The sequence below is a fragment of the Amphiprion ocellaris genome, chromosome 12 (assembly GCF_022539595.1).
Source record: "Amphiprion ocellaris isolate individual 3 ecotype Okinawa chromosome 12, ASM2253959v1, whole genome shotgun sequence".
NCBI classification, from domain to species: domain Eukaryota; kingdom Metazoa; phylum Chordata; class Actinopteri; family Pomacentridae; genus Amphiprion; species Amphiprion ocellaris.
This window is the reverse complement of record NC_072777.1, coordinates 11,229,636-11,251,213: the sequence shown is the minus strand read 5'-3', so window position 1 is coordinate 11,251,213 and position 21,578 is coordinate 11,229,636. Positions and strand designations below refer to the sequence as shown.

The window sequence follows — 21,578 nt, the reverse complement described above, 5'->3', positions numbered from 1 at the left end:
AGGCGCTCACTTAAAACTGAGAGACGGCCCAGTCTGCCGAGCCTGGCGGGATGCGACGGCGTGGGGTCCTTACCTGCACATTAGTGGAGAAGGCATTTTAATAACAACACACACACACACACACACACACCCTCCCCTCCTCCTCCCCCGTTAGCGGCTCACTGGAGTGGGACTCAATTATTGTTAATGGAAGTTCAGCACACATTTTCAAAAGGGAGTTCTTCTCTGCTGCAGATGGGTTGATCCGAGTGCTCACTTTCAGTCACACAAACAACCTCTCAACAAAAATGTTCCACTGTTGCCATCTAGGGGGAGTTTTGTTGCAATGTTTGCAGTGTGTTCAGTCCCAGGAGGCAACTGAAGCTTGGGACGCACCAGGAGACCACAAAGACTGGATAAAGCATACATACATCTTTGACAGTCAGGAAGGAGAGAACACATCAGAACTCATGGTAGCAGATTACCACAAAAATCAGTTTTTTATTGTTGTTCTTGTACAAGACCAAACAGGTACAGCAACCGGCAGCTCACATTGGCAGCAACATTTGTGCCAAAAAAGAAAGAGCAAAGCTTGTGTAGGACTAAAGAGCGTGTGCCAGCTTTGTAAATTGAAGCTGACTTCAGGTAACTTCAGGAAACACTGCCTCTCTTCTGTCTGTCTTTTCTGTCAACAACATCAGCAACATTTATGAAATGCATTTGAAACAGTGGGGCTGCACAGTGGTTTGGTAGTTAGCACCGTTGCTTTGCAGCTAGAAGATCTCTGGTTCACATCCTGGTCTGGGGCTGGGATCTTTCTGCATGTTCTCCTTATGCATGCAGGCTTTTTCTCCAGCTTCCTCCCAGTCCAAAAACATTCTGAGGTTAATTGATGATTCTAAATTGTCCGTAGATGTGAATGTGAATGTGATTGTTTGTCTCTATGTGTAGCCCTGTGATAGACTGGTGACCTGTCTAGAATGTCTCCTGCCTAACCCTAAGTCAGCTGGGATGGACTCTAGCCCCCCTGCTATCCTAATTAGAATTAACCAGTGTATTGATGATGGATGTATGGATTTTTCAAAAGTTTTAATGAGAATAACTGCAGCAAGAGGATCTGAAACCTAATATCACAGCCGTTCTCAGATACAAAAGAATGATCCAGAGATGTAATTTTTTTTTTCAGGCTATCAAAGATTTTATGCGAGCCTTCAAAACTTAGTTTCAAACTTGCCAACCTTCTTTTTTTATTACACTTCAAGCTTTCAAACACTGAGTTTCCACCTTTGGAATCTTTTTTCATCTATTTTTCAACTTTTGAAATGGAGCATTATATTTATCACATAATGTCCACCTACAGCGTCTTTTTTCTAAGACATCCATAGAAATAATCATTTTGATTTGCACAAGCGAGCCTTTTGCCTGGCATTTCCATTAGAACAAGCTTTGCGTTTGCCTCATTGTCAAACTGTGCTTCTGAAAGAAGGAAAGATTTCGTTCATACTTTAGACTGTAGGATTCTTCCTAGTATGAAGAACTGAATTTATTTCACAACCCTGAGTGAAGCACTTGTAACATTCTTTCAGTTTTTCAAGGCTTGTTTCATCACTAAGCCCTTGGAGACGCACAGTAAACTGCATATGATGTCATTTTCTCCTCTTTATCTGTTAGCATTGTTAGGAATAAAATGATGAAAAATGCCTCTGAGCCTGCAGCCATTCAGCCAACATCCTATTTTACAAAGCTGCACAGGCCTTGGAGACACAAGAGGAGACAGAGGAGGAGGGCACTTGAAGTAAGTGCTTCCAAAAAAATGCATTAAACGATAACATTATTAGTTTATTTCTCCGTTTGTTTGGTCCTATTCTGTCCTGGCTGGCTGTGCATCATATTAACCACACAGGAACAGATATCACTAAAGAAAAACATGCTTCGTAGGAAAAATTAACAGTACCTTAACCAAGATGGAGGAGTGATTCCATCATTATTGGTGGCTGCATTCGCAAGTTTGCCTCGAAAAGGTTCTCAGTTCTGGTTTTGGTGTGTTGGTTCACCAATTTGGTCCAGAATTAGTTTTCTCAACAAGAATCAGATGATCTCCTCCTGCAGTCTTCTGCCTTTCTTTCTTTCTTTCTTTCTTTTTTTGGGCTTGTGCTGCCCCCTGGTGGTGAACAGCAGCAGCAGGAACCTGAGGCCTCTCTGGATGCATCCCAAGACGTCATTCTGTTTGATCAGAAGCTAAATTACACAATTACAATAATACTTCAAGTGTTCTGATCCAATGAAACTCATTCAAATGGATTTTATATATTTTTTTGACCAATATTCAAACATTACCATCAGGATGGTGCAGTTATTGAAGAAGTGAATACCTCTTCTGTTATATCATATTTAGAATTTGCTGGAAGTTTTAGGGATATTTCTGAAAATACAAAAAGTGAAACTGCATGTTTTCATCAGCTACCTTAATTTGATCAAAGTGAAAAAGTTGTGAAAAGACAATGAGATGACCTGAGATGTGATTTCAGCCTAAGAAGAGAAATCTCGTATTTATGTCCAGCTATATTTAGCTGTAGCTGCCTTCATCTTTGATCAGACTCACCTAGATGGATGAATTTAACTGCACAGATAATTAATAATACAAGCTTATGTGCCTGAAGATTCTATCTATCTATCTATCTATCTATCTATCTATCTATCTATCTATCTATCTATCTATCTATCTATCTATCTATCTATCTATCTATCTATCTATCTATCTATCTATCTATCTATCTGGGTTAATAATAAAACATCTGCTTTTCAAGAGTTTTATATCAGCTTTAAGACATGATTCAATGGAGATTTTTAAACGTGTACGGCTAATCTTCTTTGTCTTTTTCTTTCCTTTCCATTTTATCTCCTTTTTATCCTTTTCTTTCCTCATTTCTTTCAGGTTGTCTTTCCTGTGAAACCTCATCCAACAATGGAGCTAAACCGTACACCTCTCCACCCTGAGTACACTTTATTACCAATTATTGACACTTTCATTTCGGCAAAAGGATTCTTGTTCTTGTTTTCCACCTCTAAAAAGAAATTTTCTCAAATGGATGAATTGTTGCTGGGGGCAGAACTGAACTGTGCGACGACCACCTCTTTGAGCTGTAAAAGCCTTAAAACTCACTAAAAACTAGTGACAGCTTCTGACAGCAGTGGCAGCAGCAGCTTGGATGTTTTGATCTGTGTGTGTGATTCCTTCGGCGCTCTGCCTCGTGCTGCGACTTTCAAACAGAGCTGCGTGTCATTAGCCTGGAAGATCTTCGGCTGACACATGAAAGCTGGAAGGCGGCTGATCAGCGGCGGCTCCACAGGAGGGGGGCGGCTGCTCGTCACGTAGGCCTGTGAATCGCCGCCACAGCTTCTCTTGTCTCCCCAAATAGGAGTTTGTTCTGCAGCCGGCTTACAAATGACCTGGGTTGGTGCTGTTAGAGGTGAGGCGGAGAGGGGGCGGCTTAACTACACCAGAGTCCTCCGTTCATTCGGCTCATTACTCACACTGATAATAACAGGCAGAGGGACAAAAGGCGACAGGGACGAGAAGCCACTAATGAGAAAAAGAGCAGATACTAACTGGAGGAATTACAAACCTCCTCACTTCTGCTTTTCGTCTGTCATTCAGATTGTTTGCAGCAGGAAGAGATTCACCTGAGCAGAGCAGGAAGAAGCTGTAGGAGCTGAGTTATTAGGGATTCTTTTGGGTGAACAAACTGAACTGCAACACTTCTTCAAGTGATCCCCTCATTCAGTTCAGCTGAGCTGTCAGTCTGAGTCAGTGAGAGTGAACATGATTCGTTTGCAAGGAGTCAGTGGCTCTGAGACGGTTTCAAGCCCTTTCTCTGTGAGAGAACGGTGTTCAGTGGTTTGTTTGCTGGACATACTTGACAGTGAACTTTTTCCCTGAGTGACAGTGGGTAAACTGCCCAGCAAGTTCAAGTGCAGTGTCCAGCTGTGGATCAGTTATAGACTTAAAAGTCATTTAAAACCAGTGTTAATTATTGATACTCCACAAGGAAACTTTGAAGATATCAAGAATTAACAACAGAGTTTGGCATATATATCAAAGCAACATAATTTCTGTTTCCTGAAGTCATTGATAATCAGGAGTAGCTATACACTGTCTGTGTTTCAGCTTACTGGGTGGCACTATGCAATGGAAGCTTCAATCAAGTGCTGAACGATTTGGTGAACTAATCTTAAAGAAAGAATTCTAGTGATTCAGCACCAACAGATTCCTCCATGGTGTCCTAAAGAAGAAGAAAAGCACCTTGAAGAATGTGTCTATGTAGATTCTTAGTCATCCAGGTCATGCTATTCCTAGGTACTTCAGTAAAAAGCAACTGGATGTTGATCTTTTTGGTTCTTGGAGATGTTCCACCTCTCATACAGAAGACTTCTTAAGTTGTCCCAGGTATCCATTGTTATCCCCAACTCACATGGTTAATGGACCATGACTGACCCAAGATTCAAAGGACTCGCAGTGTGAATAATAGTAAAAATGCCTGGTAAGGGGGGACTTAGGTGTTAATGGTCATTAAGCTTTCTAGGGAGGGATCTCAAGACTTTATTGTAAGTACCTGTTAAGTGGTGTTGTAGACTCTTCTCTAGAGATGGCAGCGCCAATTTAACATTCAAGCATTCTGGATTTTTTTTTGAAACTTTAGCTTTGTTTTTCCCATCTATAGCAGCAAACGCTGAAAAGTGGTGTGGCCCACTTTGCAATATATTTAATATGGGACATAAGCAGCGTAGCCAACATTGTACAATGCCAGATGCTGCAAACTAAATCTCCATATAAGGTGTCGATTCAAAATCCAGACTGCACATCTGCAGATTATCAAGCTGACTGGGTTTAAATCTGCCAACAAGATACCCTATGCTTACCAGAGTGAAAGCAAATAAATTACAGGTAAATATTTTGAGGTTGCTACACACCAAAAGATCTTTTGACGATAAATGTGTGAAATGGTATCAAATAATTTATAAATGAGGGTGGATGATGTGATTGGATCTTCAAAGATAGATTCAGAGTCACTTTTCTGAGATGTTGAAATCAATGCGAATAATAATAATAATCTGATGCTGGAAGAGTGGGTTGAGGGCAGTTCTGAACATGCAGGTTTTGGTGCAACTTCCAGCCAAATAGCAGGTCAGAATCTCGCTTCATACCAAGTGGACCATGCTTGTTTGCTCTGTGAGTAATCAATAAGACTGAAACACTGTGTTTGCATTAGCAAAGCCCATGTTCTCTCATCACCTTATTTTTTTTTCTGCATTATAAGATACTTAAGATTTCAAATCAAAGAATCCTTTTCACAGCTGAAAGCTGAGCAATTTCTGTTTGGCAGAAATTTAATTCACTAAGATCCGACATAAAGTAGATGATTTCATAGCTGCCACTGAAACCAGGCAAGTCATGTCCTTTGAATTAATCAGTTTTAAGATCTTTTCAGGCTGAAAACAAAGCAAATTCTTCTTTCCTTGACATTTTCTGTGTGTGGTTCAGTTTATCCTAATGAGAGTGATTTCTCAAAATGCTGGGTAAAGTTTATAAGTGGAGGCCCAGACAACACCAAATAACTTGCTCTTTAATACCTTTGTATCCATTGGTTGATGAGCAGCGAGTGCTAAAATACTGCTAACTCAAAATGATCAAATTACCTGACTTTGAAGGTCACACCAGTTGATAATGTTATATAAAATCAATGAAAAGTCATAGGCTGACTTGCATGAGTGTGTTTTCACACTAACTGTCAGCTTTGCAAGCCACAGCACCTCCACACTCAGGTTTTGAGGGCCTCTTCACATCTGGATACCTTCAAACAGGTTCAAATGCAGTGAGGTGAAGCTACTGGCATTTGCATATTTTTCACTTTTAACAGTTCCATGTGTTGCAGGTAAATCAATTCTTTTATCGAAAATCAAAAAGATAATTAAAAGAGATCATCCAGTGTTTGAGCTGCAGCTAACAGATTTTAAAACCGACAGCATTTAAATGTTCATGTTTGACAAATCAGATCAATGACACATTGAGCTGCAGTGTGAACACAGCCAACGCAGCCGTGAACTCTAAAGATGTGCAGAGATCAAAGTCGACTCTTTGTCCAGCAAGAGTCTCCCAGTAAAATGTAATTGGTGTCTCACAGCAGGATGCCAGCTGCAAATGCTGCAGCGAAACATTAATAAACAACAAACACTACTTTTAAACTTGTTATTCACTGAAGGCACAAATAAGGCCGAGACATTTCTTCCCGTCGAAAAGTGAATGTAAGCATAAGAAAAACAGCACTGGGGATGTTTAATCACCTCGGTCACATTAAGATGTCATTTCAAGAGAAGAAAGAATGGTCCTTAGATCAAAAGCTATATTTCAGATCCACAACATCCGCTCTGGGCTGCTGCCTTGCCTTCTAATTTGTCTGGATCGAGAACTGAGCTGCTTTAGTTGGATGTGTTAAACTGCCTCCCAGGGGGCATTGGGGCAGACCACCAACGCTTTTCGGCCACCATGCTGCGTCAACACAGCAAAACAAAAGCACAAAGCTGCAGCGGGGACGCTTTGTAGCTCTGCTTTAATGTGGCGGCTGGCCGGCTTCCACGCTGACGTGCGGCCTGGTCCTCCTGAGAGCAACACAAACACTGTGGAGACCTGCAATGTGTCACTGCACTGGTGGAAAAACAATCACTGACTTCGACTTGCTGGTTATGGTGTTTTTTATTAGCAATAACAGTCCCTTTGGTTCAGTCTTATTCACCTTGCAAACTTTAGGGAGCCATATTTTGTTTGATATTTTGTCAAAGTTGACATAAAAACTGTATTTCCACCCAGCTGTTTTTTTTTGCACATTATCAGTTTGCACACACACAAAAAAGAGAAAGAGATGTTTTTACTCTTGGCTGATGTGAAAAAGTTGGTGAATCAATAAAAGTCAAATGTGACAAAGTCCAGGGAAAACTTAGGGGAATAAACTAGGAGTAAGACATACACATAGCATGTGCATGAATATCGATTTAACATGCAAAAAGATTAAATGTCATGTTCACTTCGTATTTTCCTCATAGTTTTGCATTTTATTGAGTGCTTTCCTATGCCGACTAATTCTGCAATGATGTATTGACACATCACTGGAGAATTTGTGCCACGACTATTTATCTTGATGCATTTTGCTCCCATTATTTGAGGACTATACAATGCTTTCAAATTTGGTTAAAATTTGCCATGTATTTGGAAGGAAACTTAACCAATGTCTCTTGTACCTTGAGGCACAAAAAGCTGCCAATCAGTTTTGTTTTTGCATTAGATATTCTGAAAATGTAGCCTGTGAATACATCTCTGCTATCACAGCTTCCACAACCAGAACGTGATCAAAACTCTAGCAGCTGCAACACTCTGAAAATGTGGCATTAGGGTTAGTCACTCCTTCTCAATTAACCTTTAATTCTAAATGTTTTTAACACTGGTGACTGCAGTGAAAAATTAACTAAAAGCTGAAAACTCAAAGATTTGGAGGGGGAAATGATCAGGCATCTAAAATAAATCACTGCAATAAATCACATTGTTCTTTATTTACTTATTTTTACAGTTATTACTTTGTTAATGATATTCATTAATCATATAATGAGCAGAAAACAAACCTTCCTATACTGTTACTTTACAGAGGAGCAACTCTTACTTTTCCTCTTTAGAATCTTGTGGCTCTTGTTCCGTTCGTATGAATCTAACAAAACAAAAAAATGAGGGAGATAAAGCCTCAGAAAATGAGAATCCACAAGTTCTTAAACACCATCAAGTCTTTTGCATGCTGCACTATTCAAAGTTTGTTCCAACATTTCAGCTGTAGGTGGTTTACGACTCTATATTAGATACATTTAAACTGACTTTAGAAGAAATAACAGAAATAAGATTGTGTTTAAGAGTCGTAAAGTCAAGGAAATCTAGTCCACAGACCAAACTTAATTTTGATATTAAACCAGACCACTTTGACTGATTCTTCATGTGTTGCACTTGGAGGGATTTAATTGTAAAAGATGGTGAAAAAACAGAATCACACAATCAACATCAGTCAGTGTATCAGTCTTTTTTGGCAGACTTTTGTTTCGACACAATGGTTGCACTGAAGCATACTCTCATTTAATTTTATTTGATTTGACTTGCCAGTTGAATTTTTCTGTTATCATGATTAGTTCCTCTTAGCAAGATGAAACTCTTGATTGTCAGGGTTGGCAAAACTGAATCGAGCTAATGAATCAGTAATTTCCTAGTTCTACAAACTGTACAGATTAAATATAAATAATCTAGTCTCGCAAAGTCTTACTGAGGAAAAAAAGTGCATTTTTGCTTTTTCATAGGATACAAAAAAGAAAATATGATACTCAGATTAGTTCTGGGTAAGTGTAATACTTTTGCAGTTCTTAATTCAATTTGTACCTTCACAATAAAACACAAGAAACGTGTCTGGAACTTTTATATTTTCTTTATCACTTATATAAATACATCGCCACCTCTCTTTTTGTTTTTGAATGCTTTGTGCTTCACCTGTTGTTTCAGAATTATATTTTTAAATATAAATAAATATATAGACTAGCTCAATATTCACATTTTACACTTCTGTTGCTTGTGCTTGTGGTTGAACTGTACCATTAGCAGCACAGATCCAGAGGCACAATCACATTATAGAGCGTATCGAACCAGATAATAATTTATTGACTACACTTTTTGTGAGGCAACAGTGAAATCCTTCCTAAAAATATTTTTCATTCATTCATTCATTCATTCATTCATTCATTTACAGTTTTTCTCAGTCGCTTTGGTACATTTCTCGAATCATCCTCGACATTTGCAAAGCAGTAAGTGCATTTCTCAAAACAATTTGTACAAATAGCAAAACACCATGGATTACCTGCAAAAGCCAGTCTCTTGCTCAGAATCCTTATTTCATCTCTCAAAAGTAAAATCTGTGCCAATGAACATGTCAGTGCCATCAGAATGACTAGTCTTTGTGTCATTGTGTGGATAAGACGGTCAGATTGCTTAGTCATGCTGTCATTCTAACAGTGTTCTCTGGAGGGATGTTCTGATGTAAACTATGGCTAAAGTTTTGATGACAGTTATTGTAAATTGTAAGTTACACCTCAGTGTATGTGGGAGATTGATTGCAAGAGACTGGACAAGATTCACTTTCATGCTTTTACTGTTTGTACTGTAATTTGGTGACAGACCATGCCATTGTGCTACAGAAAAGAAAACAGGCTGCATGGCACAAAGAAAAAACAAAAGTAGAAATGTGAACATAGGACAATCTCCTTAGGGAAAACTGTACATGCAGTGCTGTAGGAATTCCAGTGCAGTCTTCCTTCACCTCCTGATGTTCCTGTTTGTTGGGCCACAAATTCTCATCCACATCATGAATATCTTCTCTTGCATCTTTGAGTGATTTCAGAAAATCCTAACCCTTCACACAATTCCCTTTGTTAGAGAAAATCAAGATTCACCTGGAAGCAATTTACCAGTTCAGGACAGATTTAGAAAAAAAGTCTACTGGAAATGTATAGAAATATCCTGACATATTATGACAACTTGTTCAACCATTTTGCATGAAAAGACTTAAGCGATGAACTAATGCCTAAATGTTGTAGGGGTGAGACTATTCAACAGAGACCCATTACAGTACATTTTGATCAACATGACATAATGAAGGAAACAGCAGAGAATTGTACAGAATCATTTACATGGATGTACCAAAGCATTTGCAACTTGTTCAAAGAAATGAGAAACTGCTTGTTTGATGTGCACAAGAGACACAATGATGTGAAGATTGAACAAGTAGTTTGGAGAATTTCAATTCTGATCTGAGAAATGTACCAAAGCGACTGAGAAAAACTGTAATGGCTTATACACTAACTCATAGTTAAGGATTTGTACCATTACTTGCACAGACACTCACACATACAGTACATTTGAGTTGTAAAGCAACAACTCAAATGTGAACAATCAAAATTATTCAAGCTGACACACAGTTATCCATTTGTTATGTAGATGAAAAAAATCAGTGATGAAAGTTCCAAACTCATATTCATTATATTCAATTCTGTTTGGTTGAACCACGATCACAACAACAGTTATAATAATTAATAATAATATTAATCAATATAAGTAATAATAATTAAATACACAGCCAAAACTAACAGTGTGTTTGAATGTATAATTTCATTTTTAAACTCTCAGTAGTATCCCTCAACAACTGGTCACTGTAATCTTTTAGCAAACAACAGGAGGAAATGGTGCATTTGTTGGGGACTATTTTCACTGGCAGACGAATAAACATTTGGCGCTGAACTGAGTATTTAAACTAAACTGCAGCATGTGTTCATGTTAATAAAGAAACATGTCACCCAGACGGGAATGAGCTCCAATTAAACTGCATTAAATGGATTCCATCTAAAGGCTGTTGCGCTCCCCTCTCCTCCCTCCGGCCGACTGCCACACGGCGACGGAGGGCTTCCTCCTTTCTTTCTTTGCGGCGGCAGCCATGACCAAGCCAAGGTCGCGGCTAATCTTCACCACCAAGGGGATCAGAGGCTTTGATAGGCTGCAGCTCAGTTTAACATCTATTAGCAGAAAGACCCCTGCAGAGCTGCTCCTATTGGCTGCTGATGCTCTGCACAACGGTGTGTGAATGTGGATGTGTTCAGACAAGGAAGACGATTGTGCTTTAGACTGGAGACTCTGGACATTTGATTGATGCAGGATGTTGTTTCATCTTAAACTACACGTCTAAATGTGTTATTCTGCCAATCACAAGGTCCGGACAGAAACATGATATCCCCAGCTGTTTGAATAAATGTGTGAATGGACGGCGAGCAGAAAAAATAGAAGAATTCTGGCCAACAGAAGGCCGTGTACAAATAATAGAGTCTGTTCAGTTTTATTTCTATCACAGCAAAGTCCTGCTACAGCACGGTAAACACTACTCCAAGGAAATACAACCAAGTTCTCTACACTTTAGAATTCTGACAGAAACACTGTGAGAAATCTGATCACAAGACAACAAAATGACACGCCAGAAATCGAGCAATGAATATCAGATGGTTCAGGGAATTAACCCACTCAAACTGTACATGTGATGAACTAAACTTCTGCCAGATTTTAAAATAAGACACTTCCCCAAGATAATGGTGCTTCAAACATTTCATACATATATTTGACTTCTACATTGAATCATTATCTCTTGAACTGTATCAAGGAACAGTGATCTATGACCTGTTATTTCCAGTGACTTACACTACACCATGACATTGTTGCTGCAAAGAGCAAAGCTAAAACTTTGCCAGGTGTCCAGCTAGGCACAGAAGACAAAAGAAAGAAAAACCTGATGTTGTGTAGATCTGAAAATTTACAGATGTCCCCTCCTCAAACTGGCACTAAATCTTTCTCTATACAGCGAATCAAACATTTACACGCTTCCAGACTTTCTGTAGCACATATTCTGATCCAGCAGGGGTAACAGAAAGCTTTATTTCTTCTCTAAAGGATGCAGCTCCTGTGATTTTCTCCTGACAACTCGGATGACCTCTTGAGTGTTGACTTTGTCTCCGAACTCAATCTCTCTGTGCTCTAGAAGTATTCCCTGCTCTCCTTGTCCGATGAAGAAAATCCCACCAAGGACAAATCTTTCCCTCAGAACAACTCTCAAGAAGCCGTTCTTGATAGATCTCAGGCCGTTCATCCAAACCCTGACACGCAGGAACCCCAGCAGACCCATATTCTGCTCATGGGTCCCATAAAGCCACCGCTTCTCATCCAGGGCCCTAAAAGGCCCTAAAATATTCAACAGAAATCAACATTTGTAACAAGACCTCAGGAGGAAGGTTCGATCTTAAAACAGATTTCCATCCAAGTCAGAATGTCGGGTGTATTTCAACAGTCAGGCAGCCAGTTGTAGCTAGGTACTAAGTGTAAACACGATTTATTATGTGTTCATCACGTGTTTCTCCTCAGTGGTAAATGGTCCTCACTTATAAAGCACCTTTTAACCTTAGCTTAGGTTCTATAAAGTGCTATACAATGTGTTTCTAATTCACCCATTCACACACACTCAAACACCGACATGCTCACCTTCCAACTGGGTCAACTTCAGTGTCTTACTGGCTTCAACGGGGATCAAACCAGTAAAGTTTCGATTAGTGGACAACCCATTAAAGTTCCCTAATTAAAGTAATGAAGTATGACTTTCATACAGATTGTCGTGACATAGTCCTGCTTCAAGCTTTGTGAACTGAATGAGTTTTGCTCTGTCATCCTCAACTCCTCTGCGATGAGCACAGAACAGGCTACATGCTCTCTGAAAGCCCCATTAGGCCTTAATTATACTCCTCTGTGAATGCACACTGGGACTAAAGGCAGCACTGGCACAGAGTTGTTGTTATTAAGGTCAGTGTCCAGTACTTTGTGAGAGTCAGCTGGGCTCTCTGTAATTTTGTTCAGTCCACGAGGGTCCATACGCTGCATAAAACAGACAACACTACAAGGACAGTGGTGTGCATGGAATCTGTATATGTCCTCCCAGAGGACTTCATACAGACCAGAAAGTACTATATTAACAACCTCCAGGAAGAAGTCAGGAAAAGAAATATTTTGCGCCTTTTCCGAGCACGAGTTTGGCTCTCGATGTTCGATGTACACGTCATTTCAATGACTTCCTCCTGATCTAAAAGACGTCAACATATAGCAGAAATGCATGAAATTCAAAAACAAGGTTTCCAAAACATAGTTTCATGCTGTGTTCATGTCACTTTGGATTAACAGCTCCCACTGTTTAATAGTGTCAGGTAATTAGAATGTTTAACAGGACGGTATTAATCAACACACAGTCAACTCAGCGGTGGAACATCTATCCCCGTGTGTTACTTCTTTGTGTAACATTTTTATACTATTGGAAACAAACTAAAGTTTTGTTTCTCTGAAGAACTACCAAAGGAGGGAATTGTTTGCTGAAAGCAAACAATGCAGAGAAAGTCTAAACGTGGCTGATGGTGGTCCATCCAAGTTAGAGTCAACAAGCTAACCTGCTAGTGTGAATGGAAAGATCACAACTGTCTATGCTGCTTGGACTCAACATTTTCATACTGGTATTCATTGAAGTGTGTTATGAGTATCACCCTCTTGTATAAATGTTACAGCCCAGCAAGGTTTCAGGAAGGTAGTCAAGATGTCACAGGCTTTTTTCGTTGCTTTTTTCTTTGACATTTATTACACCTAAAATAGAGTGAATTATCTTCAAAATATTAATAAAATTCAGTTTTGTTTTCTGATAATAAAGATGACAGTGAGGACAGGTTTAAGTCCAGTCAGGCTGATTCATTTGTCTGTGAACGTCCTCTAACCACCAGTTCAGGGAAACCCGTCTGTTGGTCCATCTCTCTGGTGAACTGCAGGTCAACCGCCTCCCCAACGACCACCTCGGCTGTGGTGAAAACCTCCAGATCCCCCAACACGTGTCCCCCGATTGTCCTGCCCTCGCCGTCCGCCAGGCTGATGTGGAGGTGGGCTTCTGGGTTGAGCGTTCCGACCAGGGAGACGATCTCAAACCTCCCTGTGAGGTGCATCACCTGAGACAGAAGGCCGAGAGCTTTAACCCTCGTGGTGTCCTGTCGGTCAAAATTGACCCGCTTTAAAGCTTGAAAATGTGGGGAAAAAAATATATTTTCACAGTGAAACTTCTGATGTCCACATTTTCAACATTTTTGGGAAATTTTTGAACATTTTGTGGTGGGAAAAAAGAAATGTTAAAAATGTTTCTTAAGAACATTCACAAAAAAAAAATTTACCAAAATCCAGCGAATTTCGCTGGATTTTGGTAAATTTTTTTGTGAATGTTCTTAAAGAAAATATTAGAAGTTTTACTGATATATATGTAATCAGTTTAGATATTTTTGGGATTTTTTGGGGGAAGAATTTTACTAATTTTTTGAAAATATTTACAATATTTTTTTAAAAAAATAAAACTTTTAAGGGAAACTTTTAAGGAATTATTGGAATTTTCTTCCTGAAGGTTTTGCAAATTTTCAGAAAATTGTGGAATTTTTTGCTGAATTTTTGGATTTTTTCAGACAATGAAACATTATTTTTTGGTGCCCATAAATGAGGACAACAGGAGGGTTAATCGTGGTGAGCTGAACGAGAACACGATAAACCACAGCGGATCTCTCGTTGTGTGTTTCTATATCTGCTGCCTGATGAACCAACTCACTGGAGCGATTCAGAATGACAAAACTTTTTAAATATCTCATGTCAAGACAAGCTGAGAAACCCATCTGATGTGAAAATGTGTGCAGCATCTCGCACCTGTACACCATGAAAACAGTTTTTAATGCAATACAAAGACTTTTAGTAGCAAAGGCACTAAAATAAATTTGAAGAAAATCAATTTACTCATCAATGGCTGATGATAAGTTTTTCCTCTACTTTCTGCTGCACTATACTGAACTGATATTTAAAACAAGATGAAACACATATGCAACAATTTTCTCAGTGATAATCAGTACGGATTTGCACGTTTTCATACAGACTGTTATCAGTTTTCTTTGTATTTAGACTCTTGGCAGCTTTATATTCATCGAACTGACAAAATAATGAGAAGGTCAGACTTATAGCTGAGTTGGTGCAGAATAAGATGGAAAAACGTACACGAGATGAGAACAGTTTCAAAGTGCTGTTCAGAGGCAACAAAGTCAGAACATCTCCTCTCTTTCATCTACTTCTACAAACGCACCTCAGGCCTCCATGCTGCTGCCAAGTACCTCGTTTGTATTTGTCGCCGTGGCGTTGGCCAGCCTCAGCGTTGCCTTGGTGACGCTGCCCACACAGGTGATGATGAACGGTGCTCGGAGTCGTCTTTCCTCCACAAAGGCCTGCAGAGACCCCAGCAGCTCCTGACCAGGACCAAATCGGACTGCATGGACCCGCAGAGATGATCCTGTTCCTGCTGAACTCTGGGAAAAAGAAAAGATGGCTTCATTTGTGTGTTACAGTCACTTTTATTATTTGCTAGTTTTAGTTTATTACCTATTTTATTACCTATTTAATGAAAACTATTCTTGCTTCACTGATAAGACTAAATTATTTAGGCATCAATAAATATGGATATAAAATTCCATTTTGAAATAAGTTATGAAAATTGTGTTAAGTGAACATTTTCACTGCAGATCTGGTTGGCTACAAAAAAAATAAACAATTGGAATCACCACAAAAGGTCGTGTTAATATGAGAAGCTTTCAGAAAGATGAGCAAATTTGGATGGCAATTCTTTCCCCTAAAGCCACATCACTTAACAAAAACAATCTAACCTTAAAATTAGTCAGACTGGTTTCTAGCTGAAAATATATTTAACACCCCAGTGAGACAAATAGAACATATAGAAACAAATCTTAGAATGTAGAATTTGAAAAATAGTTTCTCTTTGAAGCGAAAATGAGATTTTCTTATTTTAAAATAAGATATGACTTTCTGTCAATGTCTGTCCTCTGTTTCATTAATCTATGTCTTGTTGGTGAGCTGGGAAATTTTTGATTTTGCTGCTTTGTAATCAAATCTAATTTACATTATTAATTATCAAATGCCAGAAATCTGACAGAACCACTGTGAAATGAAGCAAAATTGAAATTGGGCTGCTAGTGTTTTGTTTTATGTGTTTTCAGTACATCTACTCAGAACTTCACTAAAAGCACTACTGATTACTGGAACAATTTATTAGGTTTAGATTGAAATTTCAATTTGACACAACGCAATTAGCAAAACACAAAAGCTGCAATACAGGACATACAATGTGTTACCATTATATAACAAAAGTAAGAGACTAACCAGACTTAAATGTAAACTTTCAGACGTTATTTTTTGCTTACTCATTGATTAATGAGTGTAGCTGCACACTGAAGTTTGAGTAACTCAACTAATTTTTATAAATACTGAGTAAAACATCTAATTTAGATTTCTTTAAACGAAACATTTTTTTTTTTACTGTAGCATTCAGATGTAAGGCGATTCAAGGTGCTTCACAGAGACATAGAAGTGCATTAAAAGGACAACAAACTCGCATTTAAGATACAATAAAAACAAAGAAAGCAAATACAAACAAATATTAAGATAGTATTGCATTTTATGTTATTTCATTTGAAAACCTGCAGCAAACAGCAAAGTTTTACGACTTGATTTAAATGAAAATAAATTTAAAATGGTTTCAGTAGCTTTTGAGAAGCATAGAAACTAAAAGCTCTTCTTAGTTTTAATCCTGAATGAGCCCAGCCAACCTGAGGGGCTTCATTACTTAAATCAGAAATGTATTTAGGCTTCATATTTACAGCACATCTATCCCTCAACCCAAACCAAAAACTAATTTGTCTTATTTTCTACAATTCCTGTGCTTTAAAATAAGACAAAATCTAGAATATTTGTCTAGTTTGGTTTAGAGTTGAGGTGTTTCTGTAGTCTCTGAGGAGAGCTGACAACATTTACACACTCCTACATTTATATTTATTCCTTCAACAGCTGTGTGAAGCACAACATGGCTCTGTGGAAAATAAAGGCACTGAAAAGCAACACAAACGTGTGTTAGTGCAGGCCGGACAAAAATCTCTCTTTTTTTTTTTTTTGTTGTTCAGTGTGTGTGTGTGTGTGTGTGTGTGTGTGTGTGTGTGTGTGTGTGTGTGTGTGTGTGTGTGTGTGTGTGGTCCATTCAGATCTTTAACAGGATCACGGCTCTTAACCAAACAGCAGTGTGACCTCTGACCCAGCAGGGGGAGGAGGGAGTCGTGTGCAGCCAACATTAATGGAGCTCACGCTGGTCTGCAGGTTCACAAAGAGCTTTCAGAGAACCGAGGGGAGGAGCTCACATCACATCACTTCACATGTATTTACCTCACATGTTGATGAGCCACACAGCAAACCAGCAAACCCCTTCAGCTCCAAAAACTTTAATATAAAGTATTGTGTGAGTCAAGTGTGGATTTATCGCATGTCAACAGGTTTACTACAATATCTTTAGAAATAACTTTCAATTTCAATTTTACTTAACTGTATATAGAATATTTTAGAAGAATCTTTGTGTAAAAATGCCATGTGGTGATTGGTTATAGGCGGCCATGTTGATTTTAGGCCTGAAAACAGCAAAAATGTCAACTATGTTACAAAAAGTCCCACAATTATATATTGACCCATATAACAATATGAAAAAATACAGGAAGTTTCACCAACATGACTGGAACTATTTGGGGTTTATTTTTTCTTAAGGGAGTGCATCTTCCTCAAAACAAAACAAAATAAAAGAGAAGCAGATGAAGGCCTTTTGGAACCTTTTTCGTGTGGTTTAACACTGACTAAGGCATCCAAAATAGTTTTTCACTTTGCATGTAGAGATCTGGCTTTACTCTTATGATACAGAGATGGTGATGATTGAAACTGTCAATATTAAGTCATGTTGCCTCATCCTTTCTGTGTCTGAAATATTCCTGATGTTATGCTTCTTTTCGCGACCATTTTGCTGAGCACGTGTGGAGTCTGCATGGCAACAAACTTTGTATCTTTAAATAAAACTGGAAAAATTCAAGAACTCAGACTCCACTAGTCGATTAGTCAGTGAAAATAGGAAACTGTGATTTTTTTCTTTTCATATCAAGCAGCATAGGAAGCAGTAGCATCTTATGTTTGTGTTAATGTGCTTTAGTTCTCGTCACATTTCCTGCAATGTGACTACTGTGCATTCAGAAACGACATATTGTGCAGCCAAAGAACAAAGAGGTGGAAAACACAGCAGCAGGTTTGAAACTCACACTCAACATTAAGAAAACTGTTTCCGTTTTTCTTCCTCTATCAAAGCTAATGAGTAAAATCCAAACAGTAAAGGGAAATATATTGAACAGATCTGGGAAATAAAATCTTAAATGTACAGTTTTGAAAATAATTATTAAACTAAATGTTTCTTTCGTTTGTTTGTTTCAAAGTCTTTACAACAGGCCCTCAACACTGGTAATTTAGTTTCAGGTTTTCAAAGTGATTACATAATTACAGCATCTTCTAAAATACACAAAAAAGTCTTACAATAATTTCATAAATGTAATTAATTCAGTTCAAAAATATGATGTATTGAAAATGTAAAAACGTCAAAATACATGTTAGATGGTTCAAAAAATAAGAATCACCATTATTTTGTGTATGATTATCACTCAGAAAATCCTAAAATAAGAGAACTATGAGATGACAGAAAAACACACTTTTGGTCAATAGCAAAGAGAAATGCAGTTAGAGAGTCATTAGAATCCATTACTACCAAATAGGAAACTGCAGCAAGAACAACAAATGAAGAGGCGTGGGAAGAGAAGTGTGTTAAAACGGTGGATACGGCTGCAAAAATAGAGCGTGAACTCATTAGAAAACATCTTACACTGCACAACATTTTCACACACTACAATCTTTTCACTTGTCACCGTTTCATCACCAGCAGCAACAACTGTGTCACTTATGGTGAGAAATTACAGAGGACTGAAAAACACTGACATATCTTTAAGAAATAAATCTGTTTAGTTTTGCTAAGTTCATTAAATTTGCTAGTCCTGAACTCACCTACAAATGCCTAAATAATCAGTTCCTTCAGCGACCTGCAGTTCTTATTTTGACAGTTTATGTCTCAGCATCATGAGAGGTGCTCTGAAGTAATTCTCAGTTTTCCTATTTGGGGTATCAACACATGGAACTCCGACTGGATCCTGACTGGGATCAATTTAAACCCAAACTGGTTTAAAAGGGAATCAAACATGAAGTCATGCGTGATCTGCAGCTTCTTGCTTTCTTTTTTGTATCATAGTTTGTGTCTTGCAGTATTCTGTAGGTAAATTTTTTATAGAGTTCTATGTTTTGTACTGTCCTCTTTCTATTGGTTGTTGAGTTTTATGTATTTTAAAGGCCCCTCTCTGGATGAGCCTCACACACGAGTTTTAGAATATGAATGTTGTGTTGTATTGATTCATGTTTCATTCTTGTAAGTAGTAAATATAAATAAACATTAACCCTTAGATGCATAAGTGGGTCAAAAATGACCCGGTGAGGTTGTTTTCTTGTAATATCTCTGCAACGAAAAGTTTTTATTATTTCATATTCCAGCTATTCCTCAAAAAACCTGTTTCTGATATCATTCCATTAAAATTTTTAAGCTACCTTTTATACTTTTAAAGAAATTGTAATATTTGTATTATTACCCCAAGCTCTTTATCACTGATAATATCATACAAGCAGTGATGAAGGGCACAAGCTTTGAGGGATGGACAGCAGCAACAACTGGAGGAAAAGAGTGAAAAAATGGACGCTGACATTCTTCTATTGCTGTTCTGTGTAATATTGTTCTTTTTCAATCATCAAAATGTTCAAAATCTGTTCTAAAGTGAAAAATAAACATATTTTAAACATGTGTGGACCAAAATATAATACAAACAATAATATAAGTTATTGTTCTTAACCAAAAATGACAAAAAATGCATAAAAACACACTGATTCTTATGCGGATCATTTTCGACCGATGTATGGAAGAGTGTAGGCTCCAATCACTCGTGTATCTAAGTGTTAAATAAATAAACTGCAGTGTGACATTCTGGGTTTACAGCTGACTCTGAACGTATTATTTTTAAAAATCTAATAGAAATTTAGCTGTTCTTCTAAATAGGGCAACAAACAGCTATCTTCATTGTCAATTAATCTGTCAGTTCTCTTCTCAATTAATCAAGGTCTGGTCTATAAAATATCAGAAAACAGTAAAAAAAGAAAATCTAAATGCCAAATGTTTTGCTTTGTTCACATCTGTCACATTTTATATGAGAGAAAAAGAGAGGGAAAATATTTCAGGAAGCTGTAATAAGAACATTTTAACGTAAATAAACAAATAAAAATATTCAAACGCTTCAATTATTTGTCAAAAATAGTGTGCAATTAATGTATTAGTTGACAACTAATAAATTAAAGGTTGTAGCTGTGGTGACAAATGAGTTGAGCTGCAATATTTCCACTGTGATTCTGCTAAAAGTAAAGAAAACCACGTAGAAATTACAAAAGTACATCAACCAGGTGAGAAATCAGTCTGACAGGACTTCAGACAAACACATCCGTTAAAGAGCAGCAGCTGGTTCAGGGTTCAGTCAAACAACCCTATGCTGAGGCTCAGGATAAGACACTAAACATCAATGACTTTTATTAACTGGCTGCATAAAATAAACTGAACAAGGTCTCATTTGTTCCTATGACTGCGGGTCTTTAGCTGACATGAAAATAGTCAGAAATGATTTATAGATTCAGTTACAATCTGCTGCAGCCCTGTGAGCCAGAAAATATCTTACACAGGTTAATATTTTAGGTTATTGGATCTGTTCTAAATAGACATAACTTTGAGTCTCAGGGAAACAAAGCTGCTGAGAACATTTAAACAAGCAAACTTGTGTTCCATGTGTTTATCTGCTGTCGATCCAGCCTTTACAAACACAGATAACAAAGTGTGAACTCACCATTGTGTGTCTGAGGCTCCTAACAGGCTGGACTTCAGGTAAACACGTGCAGATCAACAGGGTGGAACTGCGCATGCTCACACACAAACTCTCAAACTTTTCACTTCCTGCTGAAGTTTTCCAGAAGTGAAGGATTTAGTATTTCTGGTCTTTGGCTGCCACCTGCTGATGGATCTACAGCTCTGCAGCAGGAAGCAGGTTTGAGGGTTGAGTTCTTCTTAAATATTGGAATACAGTGTTCTGTAGGTGCTTATTCAGAAGTGTATGTTCGCAGAGATAGTGAAGTTAGAGGCTTGCATACATTTAAAATAATCTTATAAGTTATTAATTGTGTGCTTTTTATTATAATGATATAATACAAGAGTGAAGCAAATCCAAACTATACTATATTGAAATTGCAAATTACTACAAATTAATGCTCTCCAGCTAACATCATATTTCTACCAATACCTGTACATAAAAAACAAATCAAATTAGATTGTTACCTAAAAACGTGAACAGGAAAAGTCCAACAGTCAGTCAAACACACTCACTTTGCAATAATCTACTATATTATACTGCACTAATAATAATAAGTAAATAGAGAATAGTTCAAATAAGTAAATAAAATACAAGCGATAAAATACAGTCAAAAATGAAAAAGATAACACACTGCACTGCAAATGTTTACAACAGAGTGATGAAAAAAAGAGCCCTAGCAATTCTTGAACTAATAACATCACCTCTATTGTTCCTGAAAGACAAAATTAAGCTCAAAATAGAAGATCAAAAATTGTGAATCACTGTAAAAGCGTAAAAAGAAACATGGAACAGACTGCCATTGTTGTTTGTGTGCAAATCTACGAACTTACTTTCAACGGAGTCTTCTTACCGTCTGCCTCCAGGTGGCGTTGTAGTTTGGAAAATGAACTCGGTTTCCCACTTTGCTGCATACAGTATGCTCACTGAATTATCTGGACATTGTTTTGTTTTTTTTTTACTTTCTACATGCAGCAATGGACAACAAACATTTTTATTCATACTAA

The 21,578-nt window shown here is 37.8% G+C and overlaps 1 protein-coding gene across 4 annotated transcripts; it reads right to left on the bottom strand.

Annotated features, from left to right (window-relative positions):
* Positions 1–13,234: 13,234 nt before the first annotated feature.
* Positions 13,235–20,673, bottom strand: LOC111582729 (bifunctional protein GlmU-like). 4 transcript variants are annotated; one of them, XR_008603371.1, is made up of 3 exons: positions 20,554–20,673; positions 14,787–15,006; positions 13,235–13,662 (listed from the first exon to the last, which is right to left on the bottom strand). XR_008603371.1 is itself a non-coding variant. In XM_023291558.3 (3 exons), the coding sequence occupies exons 1-3, from the start codon at positions 20,626–20,628 to the stop codon at positions 13,363–13,365; spliced, it is 567 nt and encodes a 188-aa protein (XP_023147326.1). In that variant the 5' UTR covers positions 20,629–20,673; the 3' UTR covers positions 13,235–13,362. The 4 variants fall into 4 exon arrangements, 2 of the variants coding, with proteins under 2 accessions (XP_023147326.1, XP_023147327.1); XR_008603370.1 differs by having other exon boundaries at positions 13,235–13,623; XM_023291558.3 differs by having other exon boundaries at positions 14,815–15,006.
* Positions 20,674–21,578: the final 905 nt, after the last annotated feature.